This window comes from Helianthus annuus, chromosome 10 (genome assembly GCF_002127325.2).
Source record: "Helianthus annuus cultivar XRQ/B chromosome 10, HanXRQr2.0-SUNRISE, whole genome shotgun sequence".
Taxonomy (NCBI): Eukaryota; Viridiplantae; Streptophyta; class Magnoliopsida; order Asterales; family Asteraceae; genus Helianthus; species Helianthus annuus.
Window position 1 is genome coordinate 178,663,398 of NC_035442.2, and position 23,611 is coordinate 178,687,008.

At 35.5% G+C, this 23,611-nt stretch overlaps 3 protein-coding genes, 1 long non-coding RNA gene and 2 other non-coding genes across 11 annotated transcripts; 1 reads left to right on the forward strand and 5 right to left on the reverse strand.

Moving 5' to 3' along the window:
* Positions 1 to 350: 350 nt before the first annotated feature.
* LOC110883567 lies at positions 351 to 893 on the reverse strand. Its single transcript, XM_022131287.1, has one exon. The coding sequence runs from the start codon at positions 891 to 893 to the stop codon at positions 351 to 353; it is 543 nt and encodes a 180-aa protein (XP_021986979.1).
* A 1,361-nt stretch (positions 894 to 2,254) lies between these two features.
* LOC110883717 lies at positions 2,255 to 2,855 on the reverse strand. The gene is made up of 2 exons (XR_002560585.2): positions 2,777 to 2,855; positions 2,255 to 2,710 (listed from the first exon to the last, which is right to left on the reverse strand). It is a non-coding gene; the product is annotated as an uncharacterized LOC110883717 (long non-coding RNA).
* A 2,676-nt stretch (positions 2,856 to 5,531) lies between these two features.
* Positions 5,532 to 5,638, reverse strand: LOC118483620. The gene has a single exon (XR_004870907.1). It is a non-coding gene; the product is annotated as a small nucleolar RNA Z43 (small nucleolar RNA).
* A 519-nt stretch (positions 5,639 to 6,157) lies between these two features.
* Positions 6,158 to 6,251, reverse strand: LOC118483619. Its single transcript, XR_004870906.1, has one exon. It is a non-coding gene; the product is annotated as a small nucleolar RNA snR60/Z15/Z230/Z193/J17 (small nucleolar RNA).
* Positions 6,252 to 13,413: 7,162 nt separating this feature from the next.
* On the forward strand, positions 13,414 to 14,949 carry LOC110886879 (dynein light chain LC6, flagellar outer arm). 3 transcript variants are annotated; one of them, XM_035978853.1, is made up of 3 exons: positions 13,414 to 13,693; positions 14,307 to 14,436; positions 14,687 to 14,949. In XM_035978853.1, exons 1-3 carry the CDS (start codon positions 13,556 to 13,558, stop codon positions 14,932 to 14,934), a joined length of 516 nt encoding a protein of 171 aa, XP_035834746.1. In that variant the 5' UTR covers positions 13,414 to 13,555; the 3' UTR covers positions 14,935 to 14,949. The 3 variants fall into 3 exon arrangements, with proteins under 3 accessions (XP_035834746.1, XP_035834747.1, XP_021990440.1); XM_035978854.1 differs by having other exon boundaries at positions 13,425 to 13,693; positions 14,695 to 14,840; XM_022134748.2 differs by lacking the exon at positions 14,687 to 14,949 and having other exon boundaries at positions 13,435 to 13,693; positions 14,307 to 14,599.
* Positions 14,950 to 15,670: 721 nt separating this feature from the next.
* LOC110886877 lies at positions 15,671 to 20,461 on the reverse strand. 4 transcript variants are annotated; one of them, XM_035978851.1, is made up of 6 exons: positions 19,538 to 20,461; positions 19,312 to 19,373; positions 18,395 to 18,974; positions 17,495 to 18,318; positions 17,343 to 17,412; positions 15,671 to 16,293 (listed from the first exon to the last, which is right to left on the reverse strand). In XM_035978851.1, the coding sequence occupies exons 3-6, from the start codon at positions 18,969 to 18,971 to the stop codon at positions 15,755 to 15,757; spliced, it is 2,010 nt and encodes a 669-aa protein (XP_035834744.1). In that variant the 5' UTR covers positions 18,972 to 18,974; positions 19,312 to 19,373; positions 19,538 to 20,461; the 3' UTR covers positions 15,671 to 15,754. The 4 variants fall into 4 exon arrangements, with proteins under 4 accessions (XP_035834744.1, XP_035834745.1, XP_021990437.1 ...); XM_035978852.1 differs by having other exon boundaries at positions 18,395 to 18,980; XM_022134745.2 differs by having other exon boundaries at positions 18,395 to 18,980; positions 19,312 to 20,461.
* Between the last annotated feature and the right edge of the window lie 3,150 nt (positions 20,462 to 23,611).

The window sequence follows — 23,611 nt, forward strand, 5'->3', positions numbered from 1 at the left end:
ATACCCAGCTAATTTAACTTATAACATAAAAATACATTCTGAAAAATAAAATATAATATAAGTTGGTTAAACGGGTCAACCCGTCAACCCGATGGGTTTGACCTGAACCTGACCCTTTTAGCTAAACGGGTTCGTGGGTTCAACCTGAAACTAACCCGAACCCAATTAGACTAAACTCAAACCCACGAATTTCATGTTAGGTTCGTGTCAGGTTTTCGGATCGTGTCAGAGATTCACGCCCAAAGACCTAGGTTTAGACGTCTCGGGTTTAAATGACACACTCATACACACGAGGCGACGAGACGACAGGAATAAAAGAAATTCTCTCGGTTATAAAAAAAGAAGTTCATTCACAATGAAGGAGAAGTACAAGGAGTCGTTAAGGAACAAGAAGAAGAAACTCCATTCGTATCACTCCCTGATATCCCCAACAACCCAACATCTTTCACACAAACCTTCTTCTTCTCCATCATCGTACCAACAACATTCGACGACACTTCTTCTTTCTCATCATCACCAGACGAAGAACAATCCTCGGTTTCCAACCGAGAAGGCGAGCTGTCAGGTGTCTCAAACGGCGTCCCATTCCCATCACCTTCATAGATCGGATTCGAAATATAAATCAGTGAGCATCCGTTAACGGAATCCGTTAAACCACAACCCTTTTGGACGGTTTGTTGAGTCTCCGGCAAAGACTGATCAGGGAGGAGTTGTTTTTCTGTGTCATGTAAGGGATCTGAAACATGAGTGTGTTGAGGAGAGTTTGTTAAGGAGTTGTTTCCGGTGGTGGTGGTGGTGGGAGGAGTGAGTTGACGGCGGCGGTGGCGGTGGCGGTGGATGAGGGGGGAACAGTAGAGTTCAGCTAAGAGAAGTAAGACTAAGGCTAAGACCATGGCTAGAATGAGGACTAGAAAGATAGTTAACCACATTATGATGTATGAAGTGTTCTTCATGTTTGTGACCTTAGTGTGTGTGTGTGTGGGTGATTTGAAGGGAAAGAATGTGGTACTATCTATCTATGCAAGAATATATTAATGTGTGTTTGTGTTTGTTGTTTTTATTTTGGCGGGAAAGAGGGGACCATTGTGATGTTAGTTCTGGTTGATTCATGTCCTTATCATTTAGTTCTGGTTGCACCTGGTGATTTATGGTGACTAAGCGAGTAAGCGATGATAGCTAATTCGATCTTTGAATTGAGCAGGTTTTAAATTACCGCATAGTCGTACTTTTGGACGAGTGTTCATTGGATTTGGCCCTAGGTGAGGGTTTTTCCCGGTTCGGATGCGAGTTTATCCTGATATTTCAATTAGCTCATTTGAAGAATTCGTTGCACGTTAAAGAAACTGAGGTGTGTTAACTTATTGAATGGAACGGGAATTAGAGGGTTAATTTACATAATTTATTGTGAATTAAAAAAAAGGAAACATTTTTTAAAAGTAGTTTGAAAAGTGTGATATTGGTAGATTTGGCATACAAAATAATTGTGTTTGATTTGTAATATTTTCTTGCCATAATTTCGTTGTAAACTTAATCTATGTATCTGATGATATGTTTAAGAAACCTAACTCGTAAAAGAAAAAACAGAAGTAAATTCTCATTTTAGTCCCTGAGGTTTGATCAAAATTGTTAGTTTAGTTCAATTTAGTCCCTGAGGTTTGATCAAAATTGTCAGTTTAGTTCAAATAGTTTTTTTTCTTGCCATTTTAGTCAAAATAGTTTTGTTTTCTGCAATTTTAGTCCCTGACTTTTGTTTTTTTTTTTTTTGCCATTTTCATTCAACCCACTAACTCTGTTCAAAAAAATTTAGTTAACCAAGGTGAATTTTGGTCAAACCACATTTTTCATTCTTTTTATACAGATGCGGTGGTATGGGGATAGTGTTGTGCCGGTTTACAGTGAAGATGATCGCGGTGGTTGTTGGTTTTACGATGATGGCGGTGGTGTTGGTTGATGACGTGGGTGATGAAAAAGTGGCCGGTGGTGGTGGAAATGGTGGGTGGTGATGGTGGTAGGGTGGGGTGGGTGTGTGGTGACGGTGTAGGCAGGTGGTGGGGATGATAGAAGATTGTGATGGGGTAGGTGGTGGTGGTGGTTGTTGAAAATGGTAAAAAATGAAAAAAGTCAGGGACTAAAATGGAAGAAAACAAAACTATTTGAACTAAAATGACAAGAAAAAAAAAACTATTTGGACTAAAGTGACAATTTTGGTCAAACCTCCTCATAGACTAAAATTGCAATTTACTCGAGAAAAAACTTCATCTTTAGTCGTTCACCTTTGAAAACATAGTCAATTTCGAATTCATTATTCATACAACACTAGATTGAACTAAGTTTATACACTTCACGCTATTCAACATCAAAGCTACGTGTATGATACTACTCATTATTTTGTAACGTAACATATTTAACCGTTCATTTCACCTATCCGTGACATAGAATACTAAAGAAAAGAAAGAAACAAAACTAAGGTGCTTGAAAGTGTTGTCCACCATAAACATCTCAAGAAGTTAACAATAAAACTAAAGAAAGGGTTGTCATCAAAAAACACACCATGATGAACCAACCTTTCAAGAATGGTATATTGAGGAAGAATACCGCTACGGTAGAGCATGGTTGTCACCGACGCCGCTGGATCTTCCACAAGCACCGCCACTAGCCTGAATAACGATTGCGCCATCCAAATTGTTATAGACTGTCCGGTGCAATATATCTAAGGTCAGATATTAGTTAGAAGCATTTTGGAACAAAAGAAAAACACAAATTATGGAAAACGTACCATATTTGAAACTACAATCAAATGAACAAGATCAAAAAGTTTGTTTCTTTTTAATTGTTTTGGAGTTGGGCGGTTTTGGTGGAGTGGTTGAGTTGGTACATAATATGTCCACTAGAACTTCAAACCATATGTTTTTTTATGTGTCACATATCATAAGGTAATAATAAGTTTACACTTTGGCACCTCATACTTTAGCTGAATTTGTGAAATAAAATAAGATTGTTAAAAGATTTGCAAATAAGATACAAAGGTGTTCGTTAGTCGAAATGAACCAAGTCATTGATTCGAATTCGAACTATATAAGTAATATAACTTTTATTGTTATAAGAAAAAAAACATATATTTATTATTGTTAAAATGCCGACATGATTTGGTTAGGGATGTCTTTTTTGACATATTAAGGTGCACTGGTATTTCTGCGAAGAAAGAGGCACCCGTTAATTTCTTAACTGACCTATTGGAAGAGAGATCTACCCTTCGACCAGTCGACATTCTGGTCTTTGGATGGGTATGAAGAAAACATGTCTGTGTGGATCTAACATGGGTTTCCCCGCTTGTGGGCTTAGAGGGTAGTGCTTTCACGGTGGGTCAGGCTGCTATAAAAGTTGCTTCGGGTAAAGTGACCAAATACGAGAAAGCGTGCCTTGACAACCAGCACGTGTTTATCCCGTTTGCTTTTGATACTTTTGGTTTTCTGGCGCCAGAGACCGTGGACCTACTCAGTCGAGTTCAAAGGGTTATGCATAGTAATGTTACGACCTCGAAATCTATGGACGTAGTTTTTAAAAGACTTAGTTTTGCTATTCAAAAAGGGGTAGTGGCCTAGCTTGTTGCTCGTTTACCAACTAACTCGATGTAAATTCATGTTACTATTGTTGCTAAAAAAATGTTTTAAAAAAACTATTTTTAATATTTAATTAATTGTTTTTTCCCATAATACTCATATTTCAATTCTAAAGTTTTCAAATTTAAACAACCCAAAACTAGCCGTCAGTTGTAATAATCACTTGATACTTTATATATGCATAACACATATAGGATTTGTAAACGAATTGAATGAACACATAACACATATGACTACTTTTAACTTTAGTTTTGTTACAAAACAAATAACTGTAACTTCCGTTTACCAGCAAAGCCAAAGGAATCTATGAAAATGAAATGGGCCAAAAAAGATGTGCTTGAAAAGGGACCAAACGTTTGAATCTTGTAAAAGATTTGTACTGAAAGCCTTCTTTACTTTCATTCTTTCCCGCCACTTGGTACAAAAAAAAATAGTAATAGAAACTCTGTGCCGAAACCACATCTCTAGTGAAGCAAGGCACCAGGCAAAACAAATACAACCAAACAGATTACAATAGGCAATCTAAATTTTTAAGACAGGTTACAATATATATAATCCACAAAAAGGTTGTCGCTTTTATAACAGCAGCATCGCGCTCTTCTTCTTGCCCGAAAACACACTCATTCCTCATTTTCCATATGTCCGATGATCATGGGCGAAGGATAGTGGGGGCGGGAGGGGGCGGCCGACCCCCCGAACTTTTCGCTCAGTAGTGGAGAGTATGTAGTTTTCGTATAGAAATTTTTAGGTATATACATTTTCGACCCCCCGTTTTATAGAAATTTTTGGGTATGTACCTTTTCAACCCCTTGGTCGGAAATCTCAAGCTTCGCCACTGTCGATGATTCCATGTAGAGCTTCTCCTTTATGCCGATCCAGGTTGTACACCTTGTCAATCTCAAGAAAATCTTTCTCAACAAAGACGTATATTGGATTCTATCTACCATTTTTCAGTGTGTTCGGTACCGGTACCACCTTTCCCCAATTTTGGAGCCGGTTCGGTACCGAACGAGGACTGTGCTTATGCAATGACAGAAAACGTATTAAACGGTATAAACATCTGAGATAGTTATGGAACATGGGCAATTGTAAATTTAGAGACATTACTGAATATATTCCACATTTTGGTTTAACATTTAATCATTTAGTCACGCCAACATCTGAAATTCATTCAACTATATTCTTTTGCCAACCATCAAATGTCTGATAACCAGGGCATACATCTTAGAACAGCACGTAACTTATCCACGGTACTCAAATCAATAGCAGCTGGGCCGGCCGGACCTACAGCATTATTAGACTGGTGGGTATGGTTTGATGCTGCTAGGGGGCTTTATAGTGTCGCGTATGCACCACGCAAGTAAGAGCTTTATTAAACAAAATATAAAAAAAAGTGAGAAAATTTTGATTGGGTGAAAACAATGGACCTCACCTACAGACCACCTACTAGGGCCTCCACTTAAAAAATAATATGCTACCTATTAGGGTGAAGGGGGTGCTCACCTAATAGGTGAGTCCCCTCTCTTACGTCAAACCAATCCACGTGTGCCACGTCAACTCCCCTCTTAAACTCCCCTAACACCCCCATTTGATGGCGCCACTCCCCTCTTAACTCCCCTTATTTTTTTATTCAAAAAAAAAAAAAAAAAACAAAGAAAAGCTTTGGTTGGTTGAAAGTGGGCTGGCCCCACCACCTTTCCCCTCTCCTCCTTCGGTGAGCCGCCACCGGTTTCATCCCTCTCTCTCACTCACCGATTGAACGGCGCCACCCTACCGCTCGGCAAAACCAGTCCCCGAAATGGGTTGCCGCTTACGCCCCGTCCCCCCTTAACATTAGTGCAAATTATTGTTTTAGATTTGTAGCTTCACAGTAGGAAAATCTTTCACCAACAGTTAAATATAGAAAAAAAGGGACTCAGTTTATGGGTGGTGATATAACAGAATGGTCGTCAAGGTTAAAACATTAATTCTCACCATTACGACGAACGAGACCTTATCACACATTGTCATCATTATCCCACATTCTTTTCAATAAAATAATAAGAGTTAATTACTGTTTTCGTCCCTATGATTTGTCAAAAATCACTATCTCAATCCATTAGTTTAAAAATTGTGATTTCAGTCCCTGTGGTTTCAGTTTTGTAACCATTTCAGTCACTGGTTTCACTTTCATAACAATTTCAATCCATTATTTTGTTAAGTACAGGGACTGAAATGGTTACGAGGTGGACTGCAATGGTTACGAAAGTGAAACTACAGGGACTGAAATCGTAATTTTTAAACTAATGGACTAAAATAGTGATTTTTGACAAAACCCAGACGAAAACAGTAATTAACTCAAATAATAATGAATAATTAAAAAATGGCATAAAAAAAATAAAAGAAAATAACCAAGAGTTCATCAGACAATAATGAAAGAATACGAATGTTTATAATCACTCAACGATTGTCATTCGAACCATGAAAATAATTAGCATCATTTGAATCTCTCAGTTATCAAAACAACAGAACAAATCCAATAACAAAAACAGAAACAAAAAGCTCATCAGATAGGAGCGAAAGACTAATAAAAGATTTATAATCACGATAAATTGTCATTTGAACTATGCAATTCATCATCACTTGAGCTTATCAGATCTAATTTAGAAATTAAATCAAAAACTAAAAGACTAAAATCATCAAAACGAAAATCAATGGCCTCATAGAGAAGATTAGATTTAACAACACAGTATGATTCAGACATATGCTTGTCAATTATTTTGAATTTAATCATCGGCCAAACAAATCGAACAGATAAAAACCTAAATCGGAATTAGTACTCAGATCCGTTCGATTTAAAACAAAAACGATCGAAAAAGCCTTCGATTGAAACGAAAGAAAAAGATAAACCCTAAAAGTTTGTTGGGTTGAGATTTCTACAGACTGTGCGTTTGTATTTATAAGGGGAGGTTGTAGAGCTAGGGTTTTTATCTAGTGGTTAAGTTTACACCAAACAAGCCAAGCTCGAGGTCAATTAACTTATGAGAGCTCCAGTTTGATTCGAGCTTTATTTTCAAAGCTCGAACTCGGCTCATTGGTATTTTCTTAAGCTCAAGTTCGGCTCGTTTATAATCTATTAATATATATATTAAATAAAAAATTGAAAATAACAGACTTTTTAGGCTCGCGAGCTCGATAAGTGAAGCTCGGGCCCGTTTACTAAATAAGCTTATTTTTAAGTTCGGGCCGGCTCGTAAACAAGTTTAAATAAGCTCGGCTCGGCTCGCATTAAGGCTCTATAAGGCTCGACAAGTCTGACGAGCTTCAGATGCCAGACTCGAGCTTGAGCTTGATAAACAAACGAGTTTTTATTTTAGACTCAAGCTCGGCTCATTTCAAACTTTTTCTCAAGCCAATCTCGAGTAGTCCGCGAGCCGCTCGGCTCGTTTGCACCCCTGGTTATTATGATGATTCATTAAGCTAAAAAATTAGACCGTTAGAAAAGAAAACGGTTTTCCTTAATTTATTTTTTTAAATTGAAAATATTATGGTTCTGATGATTCGAAATCACACAATTTCAGTTTTACAAGAAAATATAATTCATAAATATTTTCAAGATTTGATTTAACATGTAGAGTGATTGTAAGAACTGAATAAAGATTTACGTATGTTAGATTTTTTACATCTTATGCAGTAAAATGTTTGGATAGTCCTATAATTTGCTAAAATTTCATATTAATCTCATTTTTTTATTAAATTACATGTAAGTTTCATGTGATTTGGCAAATTGTTACTCGATAGTACCTAACGTGGATGGTAGGGGTGTAAACGAGCCAAGACCAAGCCAGACTAAGCTCACGCTCGGCTCGTCACGCTTTTATAAAGCTCGAGCTTGGCTCGGTTTGAGCCTAGTATTTTGAGATCGAGCTCGGCTTAAAAGTAAAACCCAAGAGTTCGAGTTTGGCTTGCCACGAGATAATTTAAAAGCAATTTTGAACGAGCTAAAAGTTCAGCTTGGCTCAAGCCTACTATTTTTAGATCGAGCTCGGCTTGAAAGTAAAACCAAGAGTCGGATATCGCCTTGGCTCAAGATGATTTAAAAACAATTTTAAACGAGCTAAAAGCTTGGCTCGAGCTCGCTTTGATAGCTTCAACAAGTCAAAACTCGGATAGAGCTCCGTCAACCAAAGTTAAATAGTAGGTTCAATGTGTAGAGAAAAATCAATATAAAATTTGTTAGGGCTTGTTTAGGCTCGTGATTCTAATCAAGCTTTGTATGTAAAGCTTGAGCTCGATAACTAAATGAGTTATATTTCAGGCTCGTTCGTGCTTTTTAACGATCTGATCCCGAGTAGCTCTCGAGTCGCTTGGGATGAAAATTGCATCGATCACACCGTGGATGGTGTAGACGGATGTTTTGGGGCGTGATTGGGCCACTTCACACCCCAATATGTATGGTCTTATGGTTAAGGGATATATTTCTAGCAACCCACAAGTGAATTTCAATGTCTTCGGGGGGTTCGACAAGGTGATCCCTTGTCTCCTTTTATTTTTAATTTAGATTAGATACGGAGGCGCTTTCAAGCTTCTTGATTAGTGCCTCAAACGCTGGGATTATCAAAGGAATTAAACTACGAAATGGGGGCCCAAATTTAACACATCTTGTCTTTGCGGATGATGTTATGATTTTGAGGGAATGCTCGGTACAAAATGTTTCAAATATTAGACGACTAATGAGATGTTTCTATCCCGTTTCGAGTTTGAAAAACAATTTACAAAAATCACCTCTTTTGGGGGTTGGGACATCATCCAATGAAATTGCTCAAATGGCAAATCTTCTTAATTGCAAACATGGATCGCTACCATTCATTTATCTTGGGCTAAAAGTTGGGGCAAATATGAATATTGTAAATAACTGGGCACCAGTAATTGAAACTTTCACCTCGAGACTCTCACTTTGGAAAGCATCCACGCTTTCTATAGGTGGGAGAACAACACTTATAAAATCGGTTGTGGATTCACCACCCCTATATTACTTTTCATTATTTCAAGCTCCATGTTCGGTTATAAATAAACTTGAAAAACTTAGAAGGGATTTTCTTTGGGGTGGGAACGAAACAAGAAATAAAATGCATTAAGTTCGTTGGGACAAAGTCATTGAGCCAGTCGCAAACGGAGGTTTGGGTATGGGCTCGTTAAAAGATATGAATAGCGGGTTACTAGCAAAATGGGCATGGAGATACAAAGTGGAAGTGGGAATGCTATGGAGAAAGGTTATCTCCTGTATACACTTTGATCCAAACACATGGCAATTTCCTTCCTTCTAAGCGGGGTCTATCATGTGTCTGGAACAACATCATTAGAAAGGAGGCGTCACTTAGAAAAGATAATATCCCTCTTAATCGCCTCATTAAGGGTTCGGTGGGTAACAGGAGGGATGTTCAATTCTGGACCGACACTTGGGCTTCCAATCTCCCATTTCAATACCTTTTTCCGGCTTTGTTCTCACTTGAAAAATTCAAAGGATGCGTGGTTATTGACAGGATTAACTCTCTGGGTCAGATTACCAATATCGATTGGTGCGGGCATAGGCTTCCCACGTCAAATATGGAATTTACGGAGTTTAATGGTATCAACGTGATCCTGTCACAAATACATGTCACTAACCATGACGATTGTTGGGTATGGCAAGCGGATGACTTGGGGACTTTCACGGTCAAATCGCTTCGGAAGATCATCACATGTATTAATCTAACCCCAAGTGATTTTGTCTTTGAATGGAACAGGTGGATACCACGCAAGGTGAACATATTTGGTTGGAGGATGTCTCTGGACCGTCTACCCACTAGTGGCGCTGGAAAGAAGACACAAATCTATGTCCACGACCCTATATCCCTTATGCAATGAATCGGTTGAGACGGTGGACCACCTGTTTACATCATGTCTCATTAGCTCAATTGAATGGCAGATGGTCTCAACTTGGCTTTCAATCCCACCGCTTATGAATCGGTTGAGACGGTGGACCACCTGTGATCTACTCGGCTTGCACAATAGTATAACTGGGCAACAACCAAAGAAGAAGATGACACAAGCTATTTTGTTGATATCATGTTGGAGCATTTGGAAACTCCGCAATGAGGTTGTCTTCTCAAGCCGCAGGATCGATATTGCGAGGCTTTTAACGGACATAAAGGCTACGAGTTATATGTGGATAAAAAATAGAGCTAAATTGTATTCGGTAGAACGGGCTAATTGGCTTGCCTTTTTTTTTTTTTTTTTTTTTTTTTAATTATTGCTCATTATTCATTTCTCAATACGATTACAAACTAATGGTAGGTAGACGAGCAACAAGCTTGCCTTTGATTTCTTGTAAGTTGTTTGTTGTTGTAATATTGTTGGTTGCGTTTTCTAATAAAATTTACCGTTAAAAAAAAGCGACCCGTTTCATCTCGTGAATCCAACCAATAACAAGATGCCAACTCATTTGAATTTATTCCTTCTCATTTCAATATGTTGTGTTCCCGAGTTTCATTTAATGAAGGAAAAGAAAGAATTTGAAAGGATGTAAAAAATTGTGTTTCAGAGTTTTTTTTAAGGAATGAAATGGAGTTAAATGGAATGAAACTTAGGGGCATTTGGTTTGTGAAATATTTTGTATAGGAATTGGAATTAGAACGGATTTCTTTAAAAATTCTTAAAATGTTTGGTTTGGAATCTTAAAAAAACCTAATTGACAAAATTACCCCCAAAACCTCAAACCATAGAAAATCTTGGAATGCATTATCGTCTTTGATCACCATCCCTAGATTCATCCCCCATACTATCATTGTTGTAGTTACTATTTGGTAATTGGTTCGATTTTTATATTTCATTTATGTTTATACTCGATGTTTTTATATTATGTTTTGATTTGAATTTTTGAAAAAATCTTTTTGATATCTGTGCTCGTAAAGAATTAATGGAACATATGAGCAAAAGAATTAATTTGATTAAAAACCTATTCAATCATGATTTAAAATAAGAATTTGATTGTTCGTCTGAAACATTTTTTGGTTAAGAAAATATTAGTTTTTTCCCAAAAGGGTGTTGGTGGAAAATTTATTTACCAAAATAGGTGATGTGAAAAATAATTACCAAAATGGGGTTTTTTTCTATATTTCTTTATTTTTTTAACTAATCTATTATAATTCTTCTATTTTTATTTAATCAACCTATCACATTTATATTCTTTTCTTCCATCTAACTCATTATATAGATTTTTTTAACTAACTTATTAATTATTATATATATTTTTTTCATATGAAACCCATGTTAAAACAAACTGAGTGCTAATACCTCTCATCTACTGTTTTTTTTTTTTTTTGAGATTAATTTTTCATTTACTATTGTTCGTGTAGTTGAGTAACAATTCAAATGAAAACCCTTAATATAGTATTTCCTAAAGTTACATAAATTTTATTAACAATGGCTTGATGTAAACATGAACACATGCCTCGTTTACAAAAAAAGATAACCATGTTTGTGTTTTATTGTTTGTTCGATTAACGTTAAATAAATGAACATGAACTTGCTACTGTAGTGATTGTTTATATCTCTAAAATTAGAATGATTTAGCTCACATAAATGTAAAAGGAAATAAAAGAAAAAATGTTATGAAAAAAGAATTATATTTTGGTTGGTTAAAAAGTAAATACAATATAAAGAGTAATTGTTTGGAGAAAATAGATTAAAAACATACTAGGTTAATTGAAAAAAAAAAAGAAAAAATATAATAGATTAGTTAATAATAAAGAAATAAGAAATAACACTTATTTTAATAATTTTTTTAAAAATCACCCAGTTTGGTAAATATTTTTTCCACCCTCACCGATTTGGGAAAAAAATCATTGCAAAACATCTATTTTGGTAATTATTTTTCAAATCACTCATTTTGGTAAATAATTTTTCCATCTACACTCTTTTGGGAAAAAACTCAAGAAAATATGATTAGTTTGATTTTATTTAAGGGACATTAATGTCATTTTTCTAACATTCCATTGGAATTAAAACTTTCCTTAGGTAGGTTGAAGGATTCTTAATTTTGTATAAAGGAATTTGATAGAATTCTTTCCATTTAAAGGTCTAACCAAACAAGATTTTTGATGGAATCATCTCCGATTCCAATTCAGTTTCATAGAATTCGGCAAACCAAACAGACCCTTATATTTTTCCTTCATTTTAAATCCTTCCAAATTGAAGAGATTTAGAACAAAAAGTTTTTTAATACATAAAATCCTTGTTTTTTCATTTCCTTCAAATTCGAAAACACGATAGTTAATTAAAATTTTCTTTTCTACTTCTTTTTTTTCATTCCTTAATTCATTTTCTCTTCTTTTCTTTTGTTTATTGAACTCGGGAACACAACGAATAAAAATGGGACACCCATCTAGTTGAACTCACTCCATAACGTACAAAAATGGGACACCCATCTAGTTGAACTCATTCCACGTGTTGTTGTAGTCATTTAGGGTCGTTTTGATAATATCCGCATCTTAACATCCACTTTGCCATTTGCGTGTCTATAAAGAGCTTAAAATCAATAATTAATAAATTAAAACTGAAATGAAATATTAATACTACCATTTGAATGTAGCTTGTGTTGAATTAACCATTTTTTTTATTTAAATCAGTCCACTTCGAATTGAGTTGATCCTTTGTTCGTGTGGTTCCACCTAGTGGAGAAGTTTGATCTTTCCGACCGTGGAGTCGAAAACATATATACCAAAAATTTCTATAAAACCGGGGGGTCAAAACCGTGGGGTCGGCCGCCCCCTCCCGCCCTTGGTTCCACCAAGTTAGTGTTACAGTTTTCAAGAATTTGTCGCCAAAGCGATTTGGACTTTTGTTGATTTTCGACCCTTTTGTATTCGACACCAAGCCTTGCATAAGGCCACTTCCTCCGCCTCAACTTATTGTTTTCGCGGTGCTCGCTTCGTGTATACGACACCCGCTCTCAATCTCGTCATGAGTAGTGGCAGATCCAACCCTATTTTGTGGGTTCACATAAACCCACTCGGTTTGGAAAAAAAATTAGTAAGAACTTTGTATGATTTGAAAAAAATAGTGAGAATTTACCAAAACGAACCCACTGAAAGAAGTTTATGGATCCGCCACTGGTCATGAGACCGTTCCACTTTGAAGTTGTGGGTTTTTTACTTGATCCCTCCACTTTCTATGATATGATTGTGTAAACTTGTTCAAATACCATCTCAACACATATTAGTTTCATTTCACATCTTATGTGTCACATTATTTCATCATACATGTTACGTGTCGAACTTTTTTTTAAATAACAAAAGGTGTGTAATTTACACACAAAAAACGACAATCACAAGTCATGGGTGTCAAGTTGATAACAACTAACAATATGGGTATATGAATGTTATTATGGAAAACAACAAAACATGTCACCATACATAGTTTACCACACGCATTATAGACTAGTGGTATCTTAGGAGTGGGATAAGACTTATGACCATTAGGTCATGGGTTCGATTCCCATAAAGGGGTTTTCCCATATTTATTGAGTTTCCTCCTGAATTGGTGTATATGCATTATTGCCTAGTGGAGATGGATATGATCGGGTGGTTCTGCTGGTGGCACGATGATTCTCCAGTGGTCCGTCAGTGATCCAAATTTGCCGTTCAAAAAAAAATAAAATGTAGTGGACCCTTTCAATATCATCAACTACAACTTTCATGTTTCTTAAAGGAGAAAGAAGTTTTTGGCCTCTAATTTCTAATCAACATTCACACCCATTTTCAAAATTCTTTTTTTTTTTTTTGATGAGTTACTATATATATATATATATAGAATCTTGATTACAAGAGTATAATCAAGAAACTATATGTACAAAGAAAGAATCTTGATTTTTAACTCTTAAGGGTGTAACCAAGAAACTTTAAGAGGGAGATAACATGTTGGAAGGGAAAGCATATGTGAAGGATACAGATATGCCATTGAAGATGCAGGTTCATGCTATGGATTCTGCATCTCAAGCTCTTGATCTTTATGATGTTGTTGAATGTACCACCATTGCTGCATATATCAAGAAGGTAGCTTTTTTTTTTTTTTTTTTTTTTTGCTTACATGTGTACTTTTTGTGTCCAAAGGGACAGTGCTATAGCAGTATCCCGGTGACTTTCTTTAGAGAAGGTCGCTGGTTGGAGTCTCGTTCGTGACAAAATGTCATGTGCGAGTCAGGAGTTTTATCATAGTGGCCATTCGAGCGGTGGGTTTCCTCTGGAATTGCTGACAGGCCGGGTCACCAGCCTATCTGCAATCACGGGCGTGTGGCCTTTTGCCAATGGGTGTACCCGGGTGTAAGGATGACTGATGAGCATTTGGTACCCGTACCGTACCGTACCGTACATATCATTTTCGGTACTGGTACCGGTACCCATTTTTTCCGTTTTTCGGGACTCGCACCGGTATTTTGGTTGGTTTACCGGTTACTACCAGTAAATACCGGTACCGAATCGTACCGATTATTTTCCGTACTGGTACCTACTTTTCCCATTTTTCAGTACCAGTCTGGTACCATGCTTATCCCTACCTGGGTGGCCAGCCTTTGTTGAACGTTAAAAAAATTACTTTTTTTTGTGATTCCCATGTTTTTTTTTTTGTGCTGAATTTTGAGAAATAATGTGTGGATTTGATGAACTACAGGAATTTGATAGTGTTTATGGTGGTGGATGGCAATGTGTTGTGGGTACAAATTTTAGTAGCTTCTTCACTCACTCAAAGGGCTCATTCATCTATTTCTCATTGGAGACTCTCAACTTTCTCATCTTCAAAGGTGCTACATATTGATTTATCCAATCAAGAATTAGTGTGTTTATAGATTATTCCAAACAAATTGTAGAATTTTACTTTTGTACCATGTTTAAGTAACCATAACCTTCATTTCAGTTCGGTAGAAACAAACCTTTATCCAATATCTCATTCTTAAAAGGATAACTTTCTATAATTTGCACTTCTTTTAAATTACTTAAAGAGATTAGTTTGTGATAGATAAAATACAAGGCGCTATAACATGACCGTGTCAGTCTGTCAGGTTCGAATCCAGCTTCCTCTAGTTTTTGGCTTCAAGACATATGCCTTGCGCATAGTGGCGGAGCTTGAAAGAAAATCAGTGGCGGTTGGACACTCAAAATCCAAATCAGTGGGAGTGGGGGTCAGACTCTTTAATTTTAAATTCAGATTTTTTGGTAAAATTAACACTACGAGCGAAAAATCGAGAGGGGTTTGCGCCCCTGCTTGCGCAAGCTGCATTTTAAAAGACCGTATTGGTTAGCATGTACTGGTGGGTTCCGTGACTTTTCCGATAACAGGTCTCACAGTTAATAAAAAACAGGGAAATTGGTCTGTAATAATCTCACCTAGACCTTATTGCCACCAATAATCCCACCTCTGAATATTTTCCCCACCAGTCCCACCTTTCACCTATTTTTCCTACAATGGTCCCCCGTTAAAAAAACTTAATGGAGTTAAGCTTTTTTTCCAAATTACAAACAAATTTTTTAGGGCTTTTGATCAGAACGATAATTCGAGTCTATTGATGTAAAACTTACTTCGAAATGGTGCTCCAAGTGACTTAATTTTGGTTAATTGGAAATTTAAACACCCAAATTGAAGCGTCGTTTTCATCGTTTGGAGCACCGTTTCGAGGCAAGTTTTACATCAATGGACTCGTATCGTCGTTCTAATCAAAAACCCTAAAAAATCTGTTTGTAATTTGGAAAAAAAGTATAACTCCGTTAACTTTTTTTAACGGGGGACCATTGTAGGAAAAATAAGTGAAAGGTGAGACTGGTGGGGGGAATATTCTGAGGTGGGTTTATTAATGGCCAATAAGGTCTAGGTGAGATTATTACAGACCAATTTCCCTAAAAAACATGATCATGCCGGTTATTGCCATTTTAGCATGCTGAAAACACTACCTTGAACTAAAATTAGAATTTATCTACTGAACTTTTATACATCTACTAGGATTAAATATCATATAATCATATTACTGATGCACCACAACAACAATAACTTATCATTTTATATATGCTGCAAACACTATAATCATTTTCTCTTCATAACATCAATGTACATATCCTGTTTGTTTTCTACACAAGTTCCATAACCAAATCATCAATTAATCCACTCAAAACCATCTTCTCCATATCTAAAACAATTTCTTCAACTTCATTTACAGTACAACCATCTTTACAACCAGTAGTACCCCACGCTCCGCCGATACACAACCTCAAATCCCTTTCCAACAACCCGGAAACCGTATCTGCACCACAACTTTTCGTTGAAAACTTACTGTAACTTCTTAAACGTTCAAACCGTTTCAGAATCTCCCTCGTCGTCTCGTCCTCAGAAACGCAAACTCTTGATGGTAAAATGGTTTTTGGAGTCAATGGATTTTGTCTTTCGTTTTCGTGCTCCAAGAACTCGGTTATACAGTCCTGAAAAAGCTCGAAACTGGCTGGCTCGGGATTTTGTAAAGTTGTTATAGTTTTCAAGATTCTTGCGTTACGTTCGTTAGTGTCGAAAACGCCTTCATGTTCTTGATTGTTTCTAGTTTCAGATTGATCTATACGTGTAGTATCGTCTCTTGCAGCTTCACAGAGAGATTCTTGTCTCACATTGTCAATTTCTGTACAAGAACATACATCAAAATTTATGAATGGGGGCCTATTCATCGAATAACGAATTTTCGAATTACTCAAATCGAATTTTTCGAATAATTTTTGTTTTTGCTTGAATTCGATTAAGAAATGGTCAATTCGATTCGAATTCGTATTTGAATTAAAACGCATTCGAATCGAATTCAAATAAATCGTTTTCATTCAAACTCATTTAAAAATGTAAATTCGTTATGGGCTGTTTGGGCTTGGTAACGTGCTATTTTAGGATTTAGATTAAATTTATAGACTATTTATACAATAGCCCGAATTAAAGTTATACTAGTTCTTTTTCGTCGCGCGTTGCGGCGAAACCGAGCAAATGTTAATGTAAAACAAACATGTTGTTTAGAAAGCTAAACCATTAGAACGGTTTAGTTTATCATCGTACTGTTTTATGATACCAAATAAAGACCTTATTATAAGTACAATTTCGTTTTTAACAAAAACTTATAACGGAATGTCCGGGAAAAAATCAATCATAACTACGTACTTAAGTTTTAAGAAAAAGTTATAAACGTATAATATTAAAGAAGTATCAAATTAATCGATAATATATGTTCTAAAAAAGAAAACAGAATTATTAAAAAACGGTATAGGAAATATATGGTTTTAAAAAAGGAAAAATAATTAAAAATAGGTTATTAAAAGAAAAAATAATAAAAAACTATATATTATTATAAAATTAAAATTACTATTCATCATCCTTCACTAACAATATATATATAATATATATAATGTGTGTATTATATATAAATGTAATAAATAAAATATGTATAATTTAAATTCAAATTTCAAATCAAATCGAATTTAAACTCATAAATTCTACTCGGTTACTGGACTCAAATGCGAATTCTTGATAATCTAATATAATTCTTGGTGATCAAATCGAATTCAGTTGAATTTCGAATTTTTCGAATCCAAATTGAATTCTGAACACTAATTGGGGGGGGGGGGGGGGGTACCCTTCAACTACAAAACTAATATAGTATAAATCTTTAAGGTTATGTATGTGATATACCTTTAACTGTAACTTCAAAATCTTTAGTTTGTTCTTGATTGGGCGAATCGATTTGCAAAGCTTCATGAATCTACAAAGACATGTATCAAAGTTAGGATCAAATTTTACTTTTGAAACATTGTTTCTGGTATGCAAAGTTCGAAAGGACTCACTATGATCGGTTTTTCAATCTTTGTATTCTTCTTTTGGTTATTTGACTTGATGGTTGTTCGTTTTGAAACTTGATTCGGTTGAGCACTTATCTGAGGCTTCAAAGAACTGTTTTTCGACATTGAGTTTGTCGATTTTGCATTATCTACTGATTTTTTCATATTTTGTGATGCCATATTTTGAATCTTGTCTACTTTCTTCTCGACTTCTTGGTTTCTCTGCGGTTTTGTGGCAACAGGAACAGAAGCTTTCCGCTTAGTAGAAGGCGAATCCAGCTTTGATTTCGATGTCTTTCTGTTTTTGACACTTTTAGCTTCGGTTTTCGCCTTTTCTTGATGTAGCTTTCGGATTGGATTTTCATGAAATTTAACTTTCGGGTGATCGGGATATGACCCAACACGTTGGGGTCTCATTAAAACAATCGGCGATGCATCATCTTCAAATCTTTTACTAGTTCGTTTCATTTCGCGCTTGTTTCTTCTCAAAAGTCCTTTAGATTGCATCATTTTGACGATTTCATCTAACGGCATATGTTCTCGATCTGATTTCTGAACGAAAAGCTGTGGTTTCTTTGCATTTGGCAAATCTACATCGTAAACGGGCCTCATTTTGCTAGTAATATCCAACTGCTTTCCTGGTGGCTTTGCAGGAAACTCTTCTAGACCCATAAGTTTTGCGATCACGTTTGACCCTTTTGACTTTTCGTCTGTAGCGCGTGATGAAAAAGAGTCGAAAGAAGTGAATTCGTGAGTCGAATGCACCATTGAAGACGACGTGCTTGAGCTTGTTGAAGCGATGTCCGGAGACAACTGTGGTTTCCTTGTACCTGCAGAGCCAGAAAATCGATAAAACGGGCCGAAAAAAAAATGTTTTACTTATGATATTTTAAAAGAAGACCACACCTTCTTTGTTTGTGCTTGAAAAAGAACTTTCTTGATAAGACTTGTTTGGTGGCAAAAGATTTTGTTTCGAAAGGCCTTCGATAATCACTTCTCGAAGTTCTGCGAAACAATCTCGTGATGACCCATTTGCCAATTTTCGTTCTTTTTCATAACCCGAATCGTAAATTTCGAAACTTTCAAACCGATCCGAACCAATTCTGCTAAAAGGTTCTTCACTTGGTTTTTCTTGTTTCCTCTTGAAATTTGCCATGCATGAAACTTCTTGCAATTTCCCAAGCATCATGAGAGATTCTTGAAGATCAAGAGCCCCTTTTAGCAAATCTTTCGCGATATCTTTCGGTTGAGTTTTGAAACTAACCCCTTTCGACCACAAATCAATCGCTTCGTGTAGATTTTGCGCTCCGTTTTTCACCTCAACAAGAGACATCTTTTCTTTTTCTTTTTCGGTTCTTCGAGTGCTCATATTTGTAGGGCCGGTTTTCGAAATTCGGATTGTTTTGCCTTCAACTACACCTCTTGGATCTTCACAAGTGACAAATGATTTGTACACAACTGATCTCAGGCTTTCTTGAGGCATATTCTATCACTGGATTGAGAAAGTCAGAGACTTTATCAAAAATTATTAAAAATTATTAAAAATTATGAAAATTCCCATTTGGGTTACATTTGTCACTTAGAATTTTCAACCAAAAAAAAAGACAAAATTCAAAGAATTCAAACATTTTGTCCGGCTTAATCCCAAACAAGACAAAAGCTAAATTAAAGTACCATCAAATCATCAATTGCCGCCATTACAGAAACAAGAATCTAAATATACAAACAGTGACAGATCTAAACAAGAATCCAAAAGAAAACTTTAAACAAATTAAGTTAAATAAGCATATGGTCCAAGATTCCAAGAAGAACAATAAGTGTACCTTTTTGAGTGTTGTTTTGCTACCAGACAGCAGTAATCACCATCTAAATGTCATAAAGATTGCTAATTTGAAACACCCAGATGAAAAAGATTTGAAATTTATGGAAAAAAACACCATTAATGAACAAAAGATTAAGTTTTTACACATACCCAGATGAAAAAGATTTGAAATTTATGGGAAAAAACACCATTAATGAACAAAAGATTAAGTTTTTACACATGGGTACCTGTAAAAATCTTGAATCTTGAAATCAAGATTGAAGAGTATGCAGAATTATGGAACTAAAAAGGTTATATAAGTGTGTTAAGTTGGAGTGAAGAAATAAAAACTGAATCTTTAGAGGTGCCCATGAATCAAGATGATGTTAAGTGCATATTTGCAGGTGAAGCAAGCAACATATAATAAAAGGGGGGCAAAATATGAATATGAATATGAATATTAGGTGTGTTGAGTAATAATTGGGGTATTAAGGTAATGTTCTCATGAGTATCATCATGAATTCAGAGCCCTTACTTTCATGGGTATCCCAAGATATTATTCTTCTTTTTTAAAAGATATAAAAAAATGTTCAATCATCACTAGATCAAGTCATCAAGTGGTGGAAGGCTTGTATTTCTCTTAAAAGATGCAGTTTCAACTCTCATTCGATGTAGAGTGAGGTACTGGTGAGCAAGGATAGGAGACCCAGGGAAAACCTTGGTTTGATCCTTGAGGCAAACGGGTTTTACCGGTAATTTCATCGTCGTGCCTACAGGCAGGTGGGTTATCGGATTTTTCCCAGAATTGGTGGTGGACTCAGGTTCCGTTTGGTCCAATGGGTGTACCGGGGATTGATTCTGTTGGCTGTTCAAAAAGAAAAATATAAAAATGAAAAGATTAGGTAATTTTATAATCATGTTTTCATGTGATAAGATGATTACCGTTTGGCTCCTTGCATGTGATTGTAGAGGCCCTCTAGACATTATTAACGTAATTGTTCGGAAATCTAAAGGGATATTAATATATAGTATTGAGAACCCAATTGGCAATTGGGCATGGTCTCAAAACCGTTATAATTGTTTTTTATTTAATATAAAACGTTTAAAAGGTTAGGAAGTAGGAACAATTGGAATATGCACTTAAATTAACATACATTAAGGGGTTAGAGAGAGAGAGAAATAGTTAAAATAGTGTTTTAGTATCATATTTAAAGGAATATGTATTAGTGTTTAATTGTTTATTTAGCTTTTAAAGTTTTCTACTTATATGTATTAAACATCTTTAAAAATTATTTTTTCAATAATAGTTTTCTACTTAAATTTGATTATGTATTAACCATGTTTAAAAATTATATTTTCAATATAACATTTGGATTTTCTCTATTTACCTTCTATAAAATATCTATTGAGATATATCAAAGTTAGTCAAACTTAATCATCATTTTTGCAAACAAAGGATAATAAAATGAAACTAAAGTTGTTTTAAGTGTATAAAGATATAATTAGTGTATTATTGATTTTAATGTAATCATATCAACTTAATACGTTATACGTAGGTGGGTCTTCTTCTATAGCAACTCATAAATATATTAAAAATAATATTTTTTTAAACAAATTATATTAGTTACATTGTTTAACATCATATGATGGAGCAAAAAATAACGACCCAAATTCAAATTATCATCTTACTTTTTTGTAAAAAAAAAAAAGTGTATAAATATTTACCACAACTACGTTATATTTAATTATTTATTAAGCTTAAAAAAAATAAAATGTATATAGTCCAATATTTTATTATAAAATAAATCATGTTAGTAATCTCAAACTCTCAAAGTAATTCACATTTTCTAAGTAAACATAAAATGAAATAATGGTTTTAAATTCGAACAAAATCACAAGAGTCCTGTTTGGCTGGATTTAGCATCTTTTCGGGGTGGAGCTTTAAATGTTATTTAATCCTCGCCAGTCTTTTGTTTGCCTCTTGTCTGCTAGACATAAATTTTAAATCCTACTTCAATTTATGATATATACATTGGGTCCATAAGTTTTGAATTTGAAACTCATTTCGAAACCATCTTGGTACTATGTCACCTATCAATATAGATTAAGATATGTATGCATTTGTTTTGTATACTTGTATTATGTATTTAACAGGTTAGGTTACTATGAAAATAACCTAGTAGTGTTGTGTAATATGGCTTATAGTGGTATGAATAACAAGTTAGATTAAGATGTGTCAAGATTTTATGTGTTGTAACATTGAAGTCGAATAATTTCATGAAATTTTTAACTACCGTCAATTTAATCGATTAAAATCTTTTTTTGTTATATTATTTTTTAATAGTTTTGCATATTTGTAGTTTTAATAGTAAGTTAGGTCACTTACGATCTTATAGTTAAAGCATTGAAGTCGAATAATTTCATGAAATTCTATGTTGGATCACCATTAGCATAAGGCTAAGGGGTATGGGGGTCGTGAATATCCACATAGTACTATTATACATGCACTACACCGTCTCCTCAATGATTCACGGTTATTTCGCGTGGTTTAGTATGCGGCAACCACGTATGAGCCAAACCCTTTTTCTTTTTTATTTTTTGTTTTACCACTCTCTCTCTCTCTCCCCCTCTCTCTTTATATATATATTTATGGCTTTTTTCACATTTTATTTTTGTAGATTTCATTTTGAGAGGGAGCCATGGATTTTTAATAGGTTCAAACGAAAAAGAGGAAGGGAAAGAAGAAGATAAGGGATTTTGCAATTAGACCCTCTAAAATATGGTGTTTGACCCTTTTTTTTCATAAGTTTTTTCTTCAATAATACCTCTAAAATTGTATTTACATTTGTTATTTCTTTTTGTCATTAAATAATTCAAATTAATTACAACAATTTAATGTTTAACAAGAAAAAATTAATTGCTAAAAAATAAAATAAATAAAAAGTGGATGGTGGTTTGGGTCATGATCACACCCTTAGAGTAGTGGTTTTGGATGATGGATTAGAGGTGGGTGATATGACGTTAACATGGCGGGTCATGACTACACCCTATAGCAGTATAGCCTAAGAAAAATGTTATTTTCTGAAAATGGAAGGGGAATGGGAAGGATTGGCGACGCAAAGGTGTGTGGCGGTCGTAGGGTGGTTGGTGGTGGTGGGTACAACTAGCGGGGTCGGGAACGGTGGTTGGCAATCAATGGAGGTGTGTGTAGGGTGGCCGGGTGGGATGCTTTGACTACTATAGGAGTAAAGTTTATGTCTCTTTATAATATTAAATTAAAAATCGTATAATAATTAACTAACTTTTAAAATAAAAATATACTCATTGTATTGTGTACTCTTCTGGCTAATAATTTTTTTTTAAACTTAAAGTAGTCAAAGACTAAAAAGGATAGGTCCCATTATGAAATTTCATATCACGTAGACAACCAACCTAAGCCCATAAAATAAGTAAGATGAGTTATTTACGCAATTGCAAATTTTAGCATGGGCCATAAGCTAGTTGTTATATTTAAGTGGGCCAGATAAAGTTTCTTGTGGGTCCAAAAATAGAATTTATATTTTTTACACTCCACCTTTTATGGTAAAGCCCATATCACTGACGGTGACTTTTGTTGTAATTTTATATTTATCGGCTCATTGTATTTAACTATTTAGCACCTTAACGCTCCGGACGTAATTATATTTATCGGCTCATTGTATTTAACTATTTAGCCTTGAGGTGTACCTTAACGGTCCGGACGTTAAAGATCACATGATATCTTAATAGGTCATAGATACAAAACACTCCTTTTGGTGTTAAGGGACTGAATGGGTATGGTCCCAGATCTTCCACTAGTATGGCTGTGAGTGACCATTACCCTTATCAAAAACCTCCACCAGCAAGAACTTATCTGTGTCCGTGCGAGGACGCGCGAACACAGCGGTCGAATCCAATCTGTCAAGGGATAAGAAGACTTACCTTGTGTATGAAAATGGGTGTTGCACATAGCAATGCGGCTGGCACCGCATCCTATGAACATTTTCGTCACGACAAGGGATCTGGACAACAACAGTCACCACAAGCGGCGATGCGGCACGGCACCACATCCCGCGTATGTCTTGGCCAGAGCGAGACCGCGGGAACAACAGCAGTTACCGCGAACAACGATGCGGCCCAGCATCGCATCCTGTCCACAAGGCAAGTGGGACTGACACCACAGAGCAAGTGGCACCAATAACAGTCTCCTGTCAGCCCACACGTAAGCAACAGAGTGATGCCACAGTAGGACGTGGCATCACCACTGTAACCGACAAGCCTGACACACCTATAAAAGGCGGTGC

Bases quoted from the DNA above. Each gene is read 5' to 3' on its own strand.
- LOC110883567 (XM_022131287.1), bottom strand. From the start codon at position 893: ATGGTCTTAGCCTTAGTCTTACTTCTCTTAGCTGAACTCTACTGTTCC.
- LOC110886879 (XM_035978853.1), top strand. From the start codon at position 13,556: ATGTTGGAAGGGAAAGCATATGTGAAGGATACAGATATGCCATTGAAG. The intron at 13,694-14,306 runs GTAGCTTTTTTT...GATGAACTACAG, and splicing joins TTGCTGCATATATCAAGAAG to GAATTTGATAGTGTTTATGG. The intron at 14,437-14,686 runs GTGCTACATATT...TGACCGTGTCAG, and splicing joins CAACTTTCTCATCTTCAAAG to TCTGTCAGGTTCGAATCCAG.
- LOC110886877 (XM_035978851.1), bottom strand. From the start codon at position 18,971: ATGCCTCAAGAAAGCCTGAGATCAGTTGTGTACAAATCATTTGTCACT. The intron at 18,319-18,394 runs GTGTGGTCTTCT...CTGGCTCTGCAG, and splicing joins TTCAAGCACAAACAAAGAAG to GTACAAGGAAACCACAGTTG. The intron at 17,413-17,494 runs GTGAGTCCTTTC...ATGTCTTTGTAG, and splicing joins AGATTGAAAAACCGATCATA to ATTCATGAAGCTTTGCAAAT.